Source organism: Leucopleurus acutus (genome assembly GCF_964270905.1).
Source record: "Leucopleurus acutus genome assembly, chromosome: 10".
Taxonomy (NCBI): domain Eukaryota; kingdom Metazoa; phylum Chordata; class Mammalia; order Artiodactyla; family Delphinidae; genus Leucopleurus; species Leucopleurus acutus.
Window position 1 is genome coordinate 2,650,696 of NC_139153.1, and position 15,283 is coordinate 2,665,978.

Genomic DNA, 15,283 nt, shown 5'->3' on the forward strand with positions numbered 1-15,283 from the left:
CTTTGCTGATTATCACGGTTACTGACGGCATCATTCTCTGAGGTTCATCTAATCTTTATTGAGTGTCCGCTGCGTGCCAGGCAGTGTCTGAGGCCTTGGCTGGTCAGCCCGGAACAGGACAAGGCACGGGGGAGAGGAGGGGGCAGGCAGGGCTTCCCTCCTGGGGGCAGTGGTGGTGACGGCCGTGCCTTTATTTCCTTGCAGCCGGGAGTGCCGGCCGGGGGGGCCGCCCTGCCGCATGTAGCTGCCGGCCTGTGAGTGGGAGGACGAGGACCAGGCGAGCATGGGGACCATGTCCTCCATGGGCAGTTTTTACCAGTCCGGGAGCGAGTGTGAAGTGGAGGAGAACCTGAAGGTTAGGGCCTGGGCCCAGGAGTCGGCCACCGGCTACCAGTGCAGCGGCGAGTCCTCAGAAGGGCCTGCCAGCACCTTCGACTCGGACGTGCCCCACGTTGTCCCCTGCAAGTTCATCATCTCTCTGGCCTTCCCAGTGACCGCGGGTAAGTGTGACAGCAGAGAGGGGGTGTACCAGTGACCTTCTCCCAGGAGTGTAGGGCACCTGTGCTCCCTCAGTAGGGTGGCCAGTGCCAGGAGCAGAGGTCCGGAAAGGAACTGCCACTTTAGGGCCCACTGTGGTCCAGGCAAGGAACAGTTTATGGGCTTCACAGACTCAGTCCTCTCAAAACCCCAAGAAGCAGGTGATGTTATTTCTGCTTTTTGAAAATAAAGAAGTGACGGAGAGGTTAAGGCATTCCCCCCCCCGCCGCATAAGCTGGTTGTGCATCATCTAATTCCTTATTTAAATACAGACTCTCAGATTATTGGATCAAAATCTCTGAGTGCAAAGGTAATCAGCTACTGCCCAAAACCGCTGTGTAACAAATACAAACAACTCCCCATTTCATTGGCTTCAAACAGAAATCCCTGTCCTGGGTGAGCGGGCCAGCTGATCTAGGCTGGGCTTCCTGCAGTAGCTCTGCCCTGCTTCTGTCTCTGTCATCCTCCTCTCGGATGTGTGGGCAACCCAGACGCATTCCTGTCATGGAAAGGCAGGGCACAAAAGAGGGCAAGCCCAGTCACCCCAGCACTCTTCAGGTCTTTGGACACCTCCCACCTGCAGGCATTTTATTGGCCAAAGCAAGGCACATGGTTGAACCCCAAGATTAAGGGCAGAGAAAAGTACTCCACTTTTTTTAAGGTGGACTGTCTTTTTTTATATCAGCTTTTTAATTGAAATATAGTTAATTTACAATGTTGTCTTAGTTTCAAGTGTACAGCAAAGTGATTCAGTCATATATGTTCTTTTTCAGATTCTTTTCCATTGTAGGTTATTAGAAGATACGGAGTATAGCTCCCTGTGCTATAGAGTAGGTCTTTGTTGTTTATCTGTTTTATATATAGTGGTGTGTATATGTTAATCCCAACCTCCTAATTTATCTCCCCTCCCCTACTATCCCTTTTGGTAACCATAAGTTTGTTTTCTATGTCTGTGAGTCTATTTCTGTTTTGTAAATAAATTCATTTGTTTCATTTTTTTTAGGTTCTGCATCTAAGTGATATATAATATTCGTTTTTGTCTGACTTACTTCACTTAGTATGATAATCTCTAGGTCCATCCATGTTTCAGCAAATGGCATGATTTCATTCTTTTCATGGCTGAGTAATATTCCATTGTGTATATATACCACATCTTCTTTATCCATTCTTCTGTCGATGGACATTTAGGTCGCTTCCATGTCTTGGCTATTGTATACAGTGCTGCTATGAACACTGAGGTGCATGTATCTTTTTGAATTACAGTTTTCTGAAGATCTATGCCCAGGAGTGGGATTGCAGAATCATATGGTAACTCTATTTTTAGTTTTTTGATGAACCTCCATATTGTTCTCCACAGTGGCTGCACCAATTTACATTCCCACCAACAGTGTAGGAGGGTTCCTTTTTCTCCACACCCTCTCCAGCATTTACTGTTTGTGGACTTTTGATGATGGCCATTCTGACTGGTGTGAGGTGAAGCCTCATTGTAGTTTCGATTTTTCATTTCTCTAATAATGAGTGACATTGAGCAACTTTTCCTGTGCTTGTTGGCCAACTATATGTCTTCTTGGAGAAATGTCTACTTATGTCTTCTGCCCGTTTTTTCATTGCGTTGTTTGTTTTTTTGATATTGAGCTGCATGAGCTGTTTGTAAATTTTGGAAATTAATCCCTTGTTGGTAGCATCATTTGCAAATATTTGCTCTCAGACCTTAGGTTATCTTTTGATTTTGTTTATGGTTTCATTTGCTGTGTGAAAGCTTTTAAGTTGAATTAGGTCCCATTTGTTTATATGTCCATCACTGTAGAAGACGGATCCAAAAACATATTGCTGCAATTTATGTCAAAGAGTGTTCTGCCTATGTTTTCCTCTAGGAGTTTTATAGTATCCTGTCTTACGTGTAGCTCTTTAATCCACTTTGAGTTTGTTTTTGTGTATGGTGTTAGAGAATGTTCTAATTTCATTCTTTTACACGTAGCTGTCCAGTTTTTCCAGCACCACTTACCACTTATTGAAGAGACTGTCTTATCTCCAATGTATATTCTTGCCTCCTTTGTCATAGATTAATTGACCATAAATGCGTGGATTTGTTTCTGGGCTTTCTATCCTGTTCTGTAATCTCTGTGTCTGTTTTTGTGCCAGTACCATACCTTTTTTTTTTTTTTGTGGTACGCGGGCCGCTCACTGTTGTGGCCTGTCCTGTTATGGAGCACAGGTTCCAGACGCGCAGGCTCAGCGGCCATGGCTCATGGGCCCAGCCGCTCCGTGGCACGTGGGATCTTCCCAGACCGGGCCACGAACCCGTGTCCCCTGCATTGGCAGGCAGACTCTCAACCACTGTGCCACCAGGGAAGCCCTACCATACTGTTTTGATCACTGTAGCTTTGTTGTATAGTCTGAAGTCAGGGAGCATGATTCCTCCAGCTCCATTCTTTCTCAAGATTTCAGGGTCTTTTGTGTTTCTATACAAATTAAAAAAATTTTTGTTCTCGTTCTGTGAAAAATGCCTTTGACGGTTTGATAGGGATTGTGTTGAATCTGTAGATTGCCTTAGATATTATGGTCATTTTAACAATATTGACTCTTCCAATCCAAGAACATGTGGTGTATCTTTCCACATGTTTGTGTCATCTTTGATTTCTTTCATCAGTGTCTTATAGTTTTTGGAGTACAGGTCTTTTGCCTTCTTAGGTAGGTGTATTCCTAGATATATCAAGAAGTACTCCATTTTTTGATATGTCTTTTTTTTGTTGTTCTGCCTGAAATATCTCCCCACGATGATTAATTTCAACTTCTCCTTGTAGTTCTGTTGATGGTTGCTTCAGATATTTTGGAGGCTATTTGGTTAGGTGTATACCATGTTTTAGAATTGACCTATCTTCTTGGTGAATTGAATTTTTGGTCATTGTGTGTGACCTCCTCTATCCATAATGGTGCTTTTTATCTTTGGTCAGTTGATAGCAAGCAAAAGAGCCTGGAAAAAGACATCTGCAAATACCACCCAAAAGAAAACTGGTGCTTATTTGATTACCTTTAATCCTCACATCTCTTGCAGCATCTCCCAGATTTGTTTTTCTTAGTTGGGCACTTATTCCAAAGGCGTTTACAAAATAGATTGCTGTGCAGCTCAACTTATGAGACCTCGCCTGCGAGTATTTTTATGGCGCCAGTACCTTCGAAGGATCTGTCTTTGGCTGGGTATAAAATTCTAGCTTCAATGTTTTTTCCTTCAATACCTAAATAGTTATGAATTTATTTATGAATGTTTATGTAAATTGTTTACTTAAGAGAAATGAGGTCCTGTGTATCCTGTTCTACAACTTGCTCTTTAAAAATTTGATGACCTCTTAGATATCTTACAGGACATGAGCAGACCTGACTTTACTTTGTTGTTGTTTGTTTTAAACACCTATATCGTATTCCATCGTATGTGTCTAATTTATCCTACCCTGTATTGGTGGGGTTTTTTTGTTTTTTTTTTAACCTGCCTCTTACTGTCAAGACTAGGGGCAGGCAGGTAAGTGCCTACAGTAAAAAAATTTAAGGAGATGCTCACCTCGGAGTCACGCGCGATAATTCCACACACTGGCTTCCAGCCCTGGGGCTGCTCCTCTGATGGCTGGGAGGACCGGACATGCATCTTAACTCCAAGCGGGTGGCAGTGGGGAGTCTGCACACGGCACCTCCTCCAGCCTTGGGCTCTTCTTCGTTCCGGGGAATTGTGGAGACGGGTCTGCTTTCCCAAGTGAGGTTAGAACAAGTCTCATTACATCTGTATCTTCTAGGTCACAAAGGAAAATATTCAAGTTTGGTTGCACAGTACAGGAGACACCCTAAAATGGACAAACCTATCGCAAAGGTTCGCCATTACTACCACATCGAGTACTTCCTCCTGCCTGGTGATGGGGAGCCTAAAAAGGTCGATGTGGTGGTGTTTCCAGCCTTGGCCAAAGTGTTCCTGGATTCAGGAATAAAGGTGAATGTGTTGTGAGTGTGAGTGTGTGTGTGTGTGTGTGTGTGTGTGTGTGTGTGTGTGTGTGTGTGTGTGGCCTTGCATGTAGTCTGATACCCACAAGAAATAGCCAGAGCCACAAAGGATGCTCACTTCCCCGGAACTTGCTAGAAATGTAGGATCTTGGTCGCCACTCTAGGCCTACTGAATGGGAATCTGCACGAACCTAATAATACTGATAGCAACTCTATGATTTTCTCTGAAGGTATTTTTTTTTTTTTTTTTTTTTTTTTTTTTTTGCGGTACGCAGGCCTCTCACCGCTGCGGCCTCTCACGTCGCGGAGCACAGGCTCCGGACGCGCAGGCTCAGCGGCCATGGCCCACGGGCCCAGCCGCTCCGCGGCATGTGGGATCCTCCCAGACCGGGGCACGAACCCATGTCCCCTGCATCGGCAGGCGGACTCCCAACCGCTGCGCCACCAGGGAAGCCCTCTGAAGGTATTTTTACCTAATAATTTCTTTGGTGTTTCAAAAGTTTTGGCAGCTCTTGTTATTTCTTTCTGTGTGTACACGTGAGTACGTGTGTGTGCACACCTGCCACCCGCACACACACGCACACTCCCGCCTGGGGCAGGGCTCTGGGTCAGGATGGGGAGTCCCTGGGAGGGACACTCTTTGCAGGGAATTGCTTTTACTTTATTTTTCCGAGCAACCCAGAGGCGTGCAGGCCCCTGTCTGCGGCACCCATTTCCTGATTTCCTATGTGAGTTGGGAGCCAGGAGGGAGTGGGATGCACAGACAGACAAGCGGAAGGTAGGGCCTGCCACATCGTGGCAGCAGTCAAATCTCGGCCTCTGAGCTTTCAATGCTGAGAGTCTCTTGTTGTCCTTTTACACAGACTATCAGGCCATGGCAAGAAGGGGACAGGGTCTGGGTGTCGTGGATCCAAAGTTTTAACATCAACATGACAAAGGAGTTACTAAAGAAAATAAATTTTCACAAAATCACCTTGAGGCTCTGGGACACCAAGGACAAGGTTTCGAAAAAAGCCAAGAATTATCGATTAAAACCTTCTGGGTTTCTGGAAGATGCAGGATCTTTTGGTAAGTTCATGGCATTCATGTTTGATTTGAAATGTTTCCGCAGGCATGTGGCTTCTCACTGGTAACAGCAGAAAAGCCAGCCAGCATCTCCTCGTTTGGTGCATCTGGTTTTCCTGGGGCCCACGCTGGTTTCTGTCAGCGCAGTGACACCCCCCTCCCTCCAGGGCATGTGCGGTGGTGGGAAGGGCGCCCCAAGTCTGTGTGCCGCCCGTCAGCCACCACTCTGGGCAGTGCTGAGGCGGGCACCCACCACCGGCCTGTGTCCCAGGATGAGTCTGGTGTGCTCCCTGAACAAAAAAATTAGAGGCTATCGAGAAACGAAACAGAAAACTCGGAAGTCCCACAGCCCTGTTTCCATTAGGCCCTTCAGACTCTTCCTCATGTAAAGATTACTGTATCAGTGCCAGAAAGTCTCCTTGCGAACTCCCCTTAAAGGAGAGAGGCCTAGGTTGAAGTCACACAGCTGAATTGAACCCTGTCTCCATCCCGAGCTAATGGTGACCTTGGGCACCTACTTCGTCTGGCCAGATGCCTGGGGGCAGGGTGGTGGGAGTGCGCCCCCTCCCCCCACAATAAGGAGGATTGCATTGTGTAGAGGGAATTTTAAAACTATAATAAAATGCTGCCACTTAAAATATGCAGCAGCATTCTTGTAACATACATCCCAGTTTTCAGAGATGTTAGAAGGTAAAGTCGACGTGCTCCAGAGAATGGGTGGAATGAGGTGCTGTTACAGCTGCTGATCGCGGCTTCCAGACAAGTACAACCCTCCCCACTTTCCATGAGCAAAGTAGGCCTGGACTTGCTTGTAGCGAGAGGCAGCGCCAGAATCAGCACCCAGTTTTGTGTGACTGGAAAGTTTTTTCTCCGGTTTCCAACCTGCGCTCCTCAGAGAGCCTTCCTGACCTTGGGGGCTTGGGGCTTCCGAGTTTTAATCTTTCATTGCTATCCCGGGTTTCTTAACCTCGGCAGTGTGGGCATCTTGGGTCGGATTGTTCCTTGTTGCAGGGACCGTCCTGGGCACTGGAGGGCTGTTAGCAGCATCCCTGACCTCTACCCACTAGACGCCAGGACTAGCCTCCCAGCTGTGACAACTAGAAATTTCTTCAGACATTGTCTGCAGGTGCAAAATTGCCCCTGGCTGAAAATCACTGATTTGCCTGTAAACTACTAGTCCTGGGTGAGAAAATGGGATTCACGTTCTCTTTTCTCACTTGGACCAAAGGAAAGACCCATGTCCTCAGAGCGTGGGCTCTAAACCACCCACATTGGACGCACTTGGAGTGCAGCCTCAATGCAGATTCCAGGGCCTGCCCCGGAGCTGCCGAGCCCAAATTTCTGGTAAACATCTGCCTGGCAGTGGGCTTACCCTGGAGCAGAGGTGCCAGGGTGGGTGTACCAGGAGGACTTCCTGGAGAAGGGGCCATGGAGACAAGTTTGGAAGGGTAAATGGAATCAGCCAGCCGGAAAAGGGAGGAGGACGGGTGTCACGGGCCCTTCAGTGAGGGCCCATGGGCCTTTTGCTGTGAGCGTCCTTGGGGCCACTGCACCTCCTTGAACCCTGTCCCACGCCTGGCATCACTGCCTCTTAAGTTAACTAATTTTTTCCGTTAAAAGTATCAGTGTGTGTTCACTTTGCAAAACAATTTAGAAGTAGATTAGCCAAAGGGAGAAAAAATTAAAATCATATGATGTCTGAGCAGAGACAGCCATTGCTAACATTCTCCTGTGCATTTTACAACTGGGTACAAAATTTTAACAAAGACGGATCCAGTGTACATACTGTCTTAATCCTGCCTTTTTCCACCTAAGAAGTTATCTTTTTGTTTTATTTTGGAGGAGCTTTTTTTAATCAATATTTTTTTAATTGAAGTATAGTTGATTTATAATGTTTACCACTGTACACTAAAATGATTCAGTTATTTGTGTATACATTCTTCTTTTTAAAAATATTCTTTTCCATTATGGTTTATCATAGGATATTGACTATAGTTCCCTGTGCTGTACAGTAGGGCCTTGTTGTTATCCATTCTATATATAATAGCTTAGATCTGCTAACCCCAACCTCCCGCTCCATCCCTCTACCAGCCCTCTGCCCCTTGGCAACCACCAGTGTGTTCTTTGTGTCTGTGAGTCTGTTTCTGTTTCACAGATAGTTTCATTTGTGTCATATTTTAGATTCCACATATAAGTGATATCATATGGCATTTGTCATTCTCTTTCTGACTTACTTCACTTAGTGTGATAATCTCTAGTTGCATCCATGTTGCTGCAAATGGCAATATTTCATTCTTTTTTATGGTTGAGTAATATTCCATTGTATATATGTACTGCATCATTTTTTTTAACATCTTTATTGGCGTATAATTGCTTTACAATGTCGTGTTAGTTTCTGCTGTATAACAACGTGAATCAGCTGTATGTATACATATAGCCCCATATCCTCTCCCCCTTGAGCCTCTCTCCCACCCTCCCTATCCCCCCCCCTAGGTGGTCACAGAGCACCGAGCTGATCTCCCTGTGCTATGCAGCTGCTTCCCACTAGCTATCTATTTTACACTTGGTAGTGTATATATGTCAATGCTACCCTCTTACTTCATCCCAACTTACCCTTCCCCCTCCCCATGTCCTCACGGTACCACGTCTTCTTTATCCATTCATCCGTTGATGGACATTTAGGTTGTTTCCATGTTTTGGCTATTGTGAATAGTGCTGCTATGAACATAGGGATGCATGTATCTTTTTGAATTATAGTTTTGTCTGGATATATGCCCAGGAGTGGGATTGCTGGATTGTATGGTAATTCTATTTTTAGTTTTCTGAGGAACCTCCATACTGTTCTCCATAGTGGCTCCCACCAACAGTGTATGAGGGTTCTCTGTTCTCCACATCCTCTCCAGCATTTGTTATTTGTAAGACATTTTAATGGTGTCCATTCTGACCAATGTGAGGTGGTACCTCGCTGAAGTTTTGATTTGCATTTCTCTAATAATTAGCAGTATTGGGCATCTTTTCATGTGCCTATTGGCCATCTTTATGTCTTCTTCAGAGAAATGTCTTTTTAGGTCTTCTGCCCATTTTTGATTGGGTTGTTTTTTTGTTGTTATTGAATTGTATGAGCTGTTTGTATACTTTAGAAATTAAGCCCTTGATGGTTGCATCATTTCCAAATATTTTCCCCCATTCCGTAGGTTGTCTTTTCATTTTATTTATGGTTTCCTTTGCTGTGCAAAAGCTTATAAGTTTGATTAGGTCTCATTTGTTTATTTTTATTTCTGTTGCTTTGAGAGACTGACCTCAGAAAACATTGGTACGATTTATGTCAGAGAATGTCTTGCCTATGATCTCTTCTAGGAGTTTAATGGTGTCATGTCTTATGTTTAAGTTTTTAGGCCATTTTGAGTTTATTTTTGTGTGTGGTGTGAGGGTGTATTCTAACTTCATTGATTTGCATGCAGCTGTCCAACTTTCCCAGCACCACTTGCTGAAGAGACTGTATTTTTCCCATTGTATATTCTTGCCTCCTTTGTTGAAGATTAATTGACCATAGGTGTATGGGTTTATTTCTGGGCTGTCTGTTCTGTTCCATTGATCCATATGTCTGTTTTTGTGCCAGTACCGCACTGTTTTGATTCCTGTAGCTTTGTAGTATCATCTGAAGTCTGGGAGGGCTATGCCTCCTGCTTTGTTCTTTTTCTTCAGGATTGCTTTGGCAATTCTGGGTCTTGTATGGTCCCACATGAATTTTAGGATTATTTGTTCTAGTTCTGTGAAAAAGGTCATGGGTAGTTTGATGGGGATCACATTAAATCTGTAGATTGCTTTGGGTAGTATGGCCATTTTAACACTATTAATTCTTCCAACCCAAGAGCATGGGATATCTTTCCATTTCTTTGAATCCTCTTCAGTTTCCCTTATTAATGTTTTATAGTCCTCAGTGTATAAGTCTTTCACCTCCTTAGTCAGATTTTTCCCTAAATATTTTATTTTGGGGGTGTGAGTTTAAAAGAGATTGTTGTTTACATTCCTTATCTGATATTTCATTGTTGATGAAGAAGTTATCTTTTTAAAAATTTATTAAATTTATTTATTTTTGGCTGCATTGGGTCTTCGTTGCTGCCCGTGGGCTTTCTCTAGCTGTGGCGGCTCTTCGTTGCGGTGCATGGGCTTCTCATTGTAGTGGCTTCTCTTGATGCAGAGCATGGGCTCTAGGTGTGTGAGCTCAGTAGTTGTGGCACACGGGCTCAGTAGTTGTAGCACATGGGCTCTAGAGCGCAGGCTCAGTAATTGTGGTGCATGGGCTTAGTTGCTCCGTGGCACGTGGGATCTTCCCGGACCAGGGCTCAAACCCGTGTCCCCTGCGTTGGCAGGCAGATTCTCAACCACTGTGCCACCAGGGAAGCCCCAGTGTGTATTTCTGATTGACTCCATGATGCTTTCTTCTCCTGCATTCTAGAGGAGGTGAAACATTTGGTTTTAAGTCAGAGAAGATCGTCTGAACAGGGCATTCACATCAAAGAGAAGCTGCATCAGGACCACACACCAGGGAAGCCAGAAAAAGCAAGAAAATGCTTAAGGTCTGGACATGGTGAGTGGAGACCCCGGCAGGGAAGGTGGTTGGTTGGCGTAGCTGGAGTGGCACATGTGCACTGGCGTCCGCCCCGCGCGTGCGGTGGCTGTGCTGTGCCCCTTCACCCTCCGAAGTGGCGCGGCTCTCCCTGCACGACTCTTTCATCGTGGATTCTTGCCATTTCATTTTTGTGACTTACCAAAAAAAAAAAAAAACCCAAACCTTTCCTAGCCGTAGAAGTTAGGTACATCTTTTTTTGTTTGTTTTTTAGAATATTCAGTGAATATGCTGGGTTGGCCAAAAAATTCGTTCGGATTTTTTCCGTAAGATGTTACAAAAGCATAAAACAAGCAGGGAAAATAATCTATCGTTCTGTCTCCAGGGACAAACGTAATATTTTGGTTATCATATTATGGCAACTCCTTTGTTTTTGTGCTAAGATTTTTTTTTTTTTACACGGATGAGGTTATTCTGGGCACATAATTTTCTGTTCTGAGATTACTACATCACATGCACTGTCCTGTTTCCTTAAGAACTTTCCGTAAACTTCATCTGTGGTTACTTTGTAATATTTCCTCCGCTGGCGGCACTGTAATGTGCTTAACTATTCCCTGTTGGTGGCAACTTAGGAATCGTGGGGGGTGTTTTCTGTATTCTCTACGGTGCTGAAGTGGACAGTTGAACAGATGATAGACTTTTCTTCTTTTTGTTCCCTCGGGGGTTAGATAAGGACCTAGGGGCCTTCTCTTGCCTCCATTTGTCCAAAGTAACCATAGTTATTCTGTGTATTCATTCATTACTCACGTATTATTGACAGACCTTTATACTGAATGCTTGGGGACTGTTGCCCGGGGGCTGGCATTGCGTGTGCCTTAGTGAACTCGTATAGAACAGGAAGTTTGGAGACGCTGGCTAACATTACTGGCTTCTCACCCAGCAGAAAAGGCAACTCTTCCCAAGACCACCAAGGACGATGAAGAGCTGCTCAGGACGGAAGATCTTGACACAGTACGGTAAGGATGGCCCTGTGTTATTTTGGGGTGTGGGAGTGGAACCCCCTCTTGTACTTGCCCCACAGATTCTCACCCAGAGTCATGTCGATTTTTGGTAACTTCAGTTATGTTCGATCTCACGCAATCCAGCTGAGATGAACGGAACGGAGAGAGGCATGCTGTGCCTTGGAGTGTGTGTTGTGCATCGGGCCCCATGCTTTTGCGTGCGTTCCTGTATCGCATTTAATCGTCAGCATAATCACCCTGTGGGGTGGTATTACCATCTCCATTTCCTCCATAAAGTGACTGAGAGGTTACGTGACTTTTACAAAGTTATAAAACTAGAATTCTTGGTCATCTTGAGAGTGTTGGTAACGCCAGGATCCCAACCCACACCTTCAGATAACTGAGTCCACAGCCTTTCCTGTTGGGAGTGTGGTTGCTCTTGGGGCCTCCTGTAGCCTAATGAGGGTCCAGCAAAGGAGGCTTCTCAGATGCTGTGGGGAGTCAGGGAGAATGGAGGCCCAGCTGGTGGCTTGACGGCATAGGATGGGAAGAACCAGAGAACATGTCATTTTTTTCAAAAATTTTATTGAATTATAGTTGATTTACAATGTTGTGTTAATTTCTTCTGTACAGCAACGTGACTCAGAACATGTTTTAAAGTGTTGATTAAAAAATTTTTTTGCAGGAATTTACAGATTAATTTGGGGAGAATTGACTCCCCCCCCAGAATATATATATATATATATATATATATATTTTAACATCTTTATTGGAATATAATTGCTTTATAATGGTGTGTTAGTTTCTGCTTTATAACAAAGTGAATCAGTTATACATATACATATATCCCCATATCTCTTCCCTCTTGCGTCTCCCTCCCTCCAACCCTCCGTATCCCACCCCTCTAGGTGGTCACAAAGCACTGAGCTGATCTCCCTGTGCAATGTGGCTGCTTCCCACTAGCTATCTATTTTACGTTTGCTAGTGTATATATGACCATGCCACTCTCTCACTTTGTCCCAGCTTCCCCTTCCCCCCTCTGTGTCCTCAAGTCCATTCTCTACTAGGTCTGTGTCTTTATTCCCGTCCTGCCCCTAGGTTCTTCATAAACATTTTTTTTTTTTTTAGATTCCATATATATGTTAGCATATGGTATTTGTTTTTCTCTTTCCGACTCACTTCACTCTGTATGACAGAATCCAGGTCCATCCACCTCATTACAAATAACTCAATTTCGTTTCTTTTTTATGGCTGAGTAATATTCCATTGTATATATGTGCCACATCCTCTTCATCCATTCATCTGTCGATGGACACCTAGGTTGCTTCCATGTCCTGGCTATTGTAAATAGTGCTGCAATGAACACTGTGGTACATAACTCTTTTTGTGTTTTTGTTTTTGTTTTTTTTTTGTAGTACACGGGCCTCTCACTGTTGTGGCCTCTCCTATTGGGGAGCACAGGCTCCGGACGCACAGGCTCAGCGGACATGGCTCACGGGCCCAGCCGCTCCGCGGCATGTGGGATCTTCCCGGACCAGGGCACGAACCCGCGTCCCCTGCATTGGCAGGCGGACTCTCAACCACTGCGCCACCAGGGAAGCCCCTTTGTTTTTTTTTTTATGTCTGTGTGGATAGTGATAATAATCCAATAGTAGTATTATCATCAACAACAGATTTAAAAAAATTTTTGAATTTTATTTTATTTTATTTATTTATTTATTTTTTGCGGTATGCGGGCCACTCGCTGTTGTGGCCTCTCCTGTTGCGGAGCACATGCTCCGGGCGCGCAGGCTCAGCGGCCGTGGCTCAGGGGCCCAGCTGCTCCGTGGCATGTGGGATCCTCCCGGACCGGGGCACGAACCCGTGTCCCCTGAATCGGCAGGTGGACTCTCAACCACTGCGCCACCAGGGAAGCCCTATTTTATTTTTTTATACAGTAGGTTCTTATTAGTCATCAATTTTATACACACCAATGTATACATGTCAATCCCAATCGTCCAATTCATCACACCACCCCCACGCCCCCGCCGCTTTCCCCCATTGATGTCCATACGTTTGTTCTCTACATCTGTGTCTCAATTTCTGCCCTGCAAACTGGTTCATCTGTACCGTTTTTCTAGGTTCCACATATACACGTTAATATACGATATTTGTTTTTCTCTTTCTGACTTACTTCACTCTGTATGACAATCTCTAGATCCATCCACATCTCAAAAAATGACCCAATTTCATTCCTTTTTATGGCTGAGTAATATTCCATTGTATATATGTACCACATCTTCTTTATCTATTCGTTGTCTATGGGCATCTAGGTTGCTTCCATGACCTGGCTATTGTAAATAGTGCTGCAATGAACATTGTGGTGCATGTGTCTTTTTTATTTTTTTTATTCTTGGAGGGGATTTTTTTTTTATTCAAACAGAAAGTCACAAAAATTATAATCATCCTCATCAGTTCACTCAGTCCCATGTAATTTTTTTTCATCTTGATCTTTTGTTAGCACTTTTATGAGTTCATCAGTTTTCCATTAGAGTTCTGAAAATGCTTATTCATTCAGTTCAGCAGTATAGTCAGTTACCAGAAACCTGTACTTGTCAGAGTCTTTTCCATGAATTCCTTGAAGATGAAACCCTTTTATAGGAACATTTTTGCAAAAGCATCAGAGTACACCCAGAACTGTCTGTAAATGACAAAAGACTTAAAAATGTCCACGGTTAAAGATTTGATGAAAGTTCATAGTTATGCAATTGACAAGGAAATTTAGTTATTTCTGAGATATACACTTTAAAGTAATAACTAGAATTATGACTTATAACATTATACCAGAACATATAAGATTTTTAGAAATTTCATGTAATGTCTGAAACATTTATATTAACATATTTCCATACAAATAACCCAAAGAAAGTTTAGTATTAGTTGGGTTTTTTTTTGTTTTTTTTTTATACTGCAGGTCTTATTAGTCATCAGTTTTATACACATCAGTGTATACATGTCAGTTCCAATCGCCCAATTCAGCACACCACCATCCCCACCCCACCGCGGTTTTCCCCCCTTGGTGTCCATACGTTTGTTCTCTACATCTGTGTCTCAACTTCTGCCCTGCAAACCAGTTCATCTGTACCATTTTTCTAGGTTCCACATATGTGTGTTAACATACGATATTTGTTTTTCACTTTCAGACTTACTTCATTCTGTATGACAGTCTTTAGATCCATCCATGTCTCAACAAGTGACTCAATTTCGTTCCTTTTTATGGCTGAGTAATATTCCATTGTATATATGTACCACATCTTCTTTATCCATTCGTCTGTTGATGGGCATTTAGGTTGCTTCCATGACCTGGCTATTGTAAACAGTGCTGCAGTGAACATTGGGGTGCATGGGTCTTTTTCAATTATGGTTTTCTATGGGTATCTGCCCAGTAGTGGGATTGCTGGATCATATGGTAATTCTATTTTCAGTTTTATAAGGAATCTCCATACTGTTCCCCATAGTGGCTGTATCAATTTACATTCCCACCAACTGTGCAAGAGGGTTCCCTTTTCTCCACACCCTCTCCAGCATTTGTTGTTTGTACATTTTCTGATGATGCCCATTCTAACTGGTGTGAGGTGATACCTCATTGTAGTTTTGATTTGCATTTCTCTAATAATTAGTGATGTTGAGCAGCTTTTCATGTGATTCTGTATGTCTTCTTTGGAGAAATGTCTGTTTAGGTCTTCTGCCCACTTTTGGATTGGGTTGTTTGTTTCTTTAATATTGAGCTGAATTAACTGTTTATATATTTTAGAGATTAATCGTTTGTCCGTTGACTTGTTTGCAAATATTTTCTCCCATTCTGAGGGTTGTCTTTTCGTCTTGTTTGTAGTTTCCTTTGCTGTGCAAAAGCCTTGAAGTTTCATTAGGTCCCATTTGTTTATTTTTGTTTTTATTTTCATTACTCTAGGAGGTGGATCAAAAAAGATCTTGCTGTGATTGATGTCAAAGAGTGTTCTTCCTATGTTTTCCTCTAAGAGTTTTATAGTGTTCAGTCTTACATTTAGGTTTTGAATCCATTTGGAGTTTATTTTTGTGTATGGTGTTAGGGAGTGTTCTAATTTCATTCTTTTACATCTAGCTG

General features: G+C 43.6%; 1 protein-coding gene across 1 annotated transcript in view; it reads left to right on the plus strand.

The window, feature by feature from the left end:
• Positions 1–283: 283 nt before the first annotated feature.
• Positions 284–15,283, plus strand: part of CFAP92 (cilia and flagella associated protein 92 (putative)) — a gene marked incomplete at both ends in the record, with an annotated part of 129,553 nt that continues 114,553 nt past the window's right edge. Inside the window, 5 exons of the mRNA XM_082847443.1 lie at positions 284–500; positions 4,323–4,513; positions 5,388–5,592; positions 5,757–5,870; positions 11,103–11,175. Of these exons, the coding sequence (XP_082703569.1) occupies positions 284–500; positions 4,323–4,513; positions 5,388–5,592; positions 5,757–5,870; positions 11,103–11,175 (800 nt within the window). The remainder of the gene's footprint in view (positions 501–4,322; positions 4,514–5,387; positions 5,593–5,756; positions 5,871–11,102; positions 11,176–15,283) is intronic.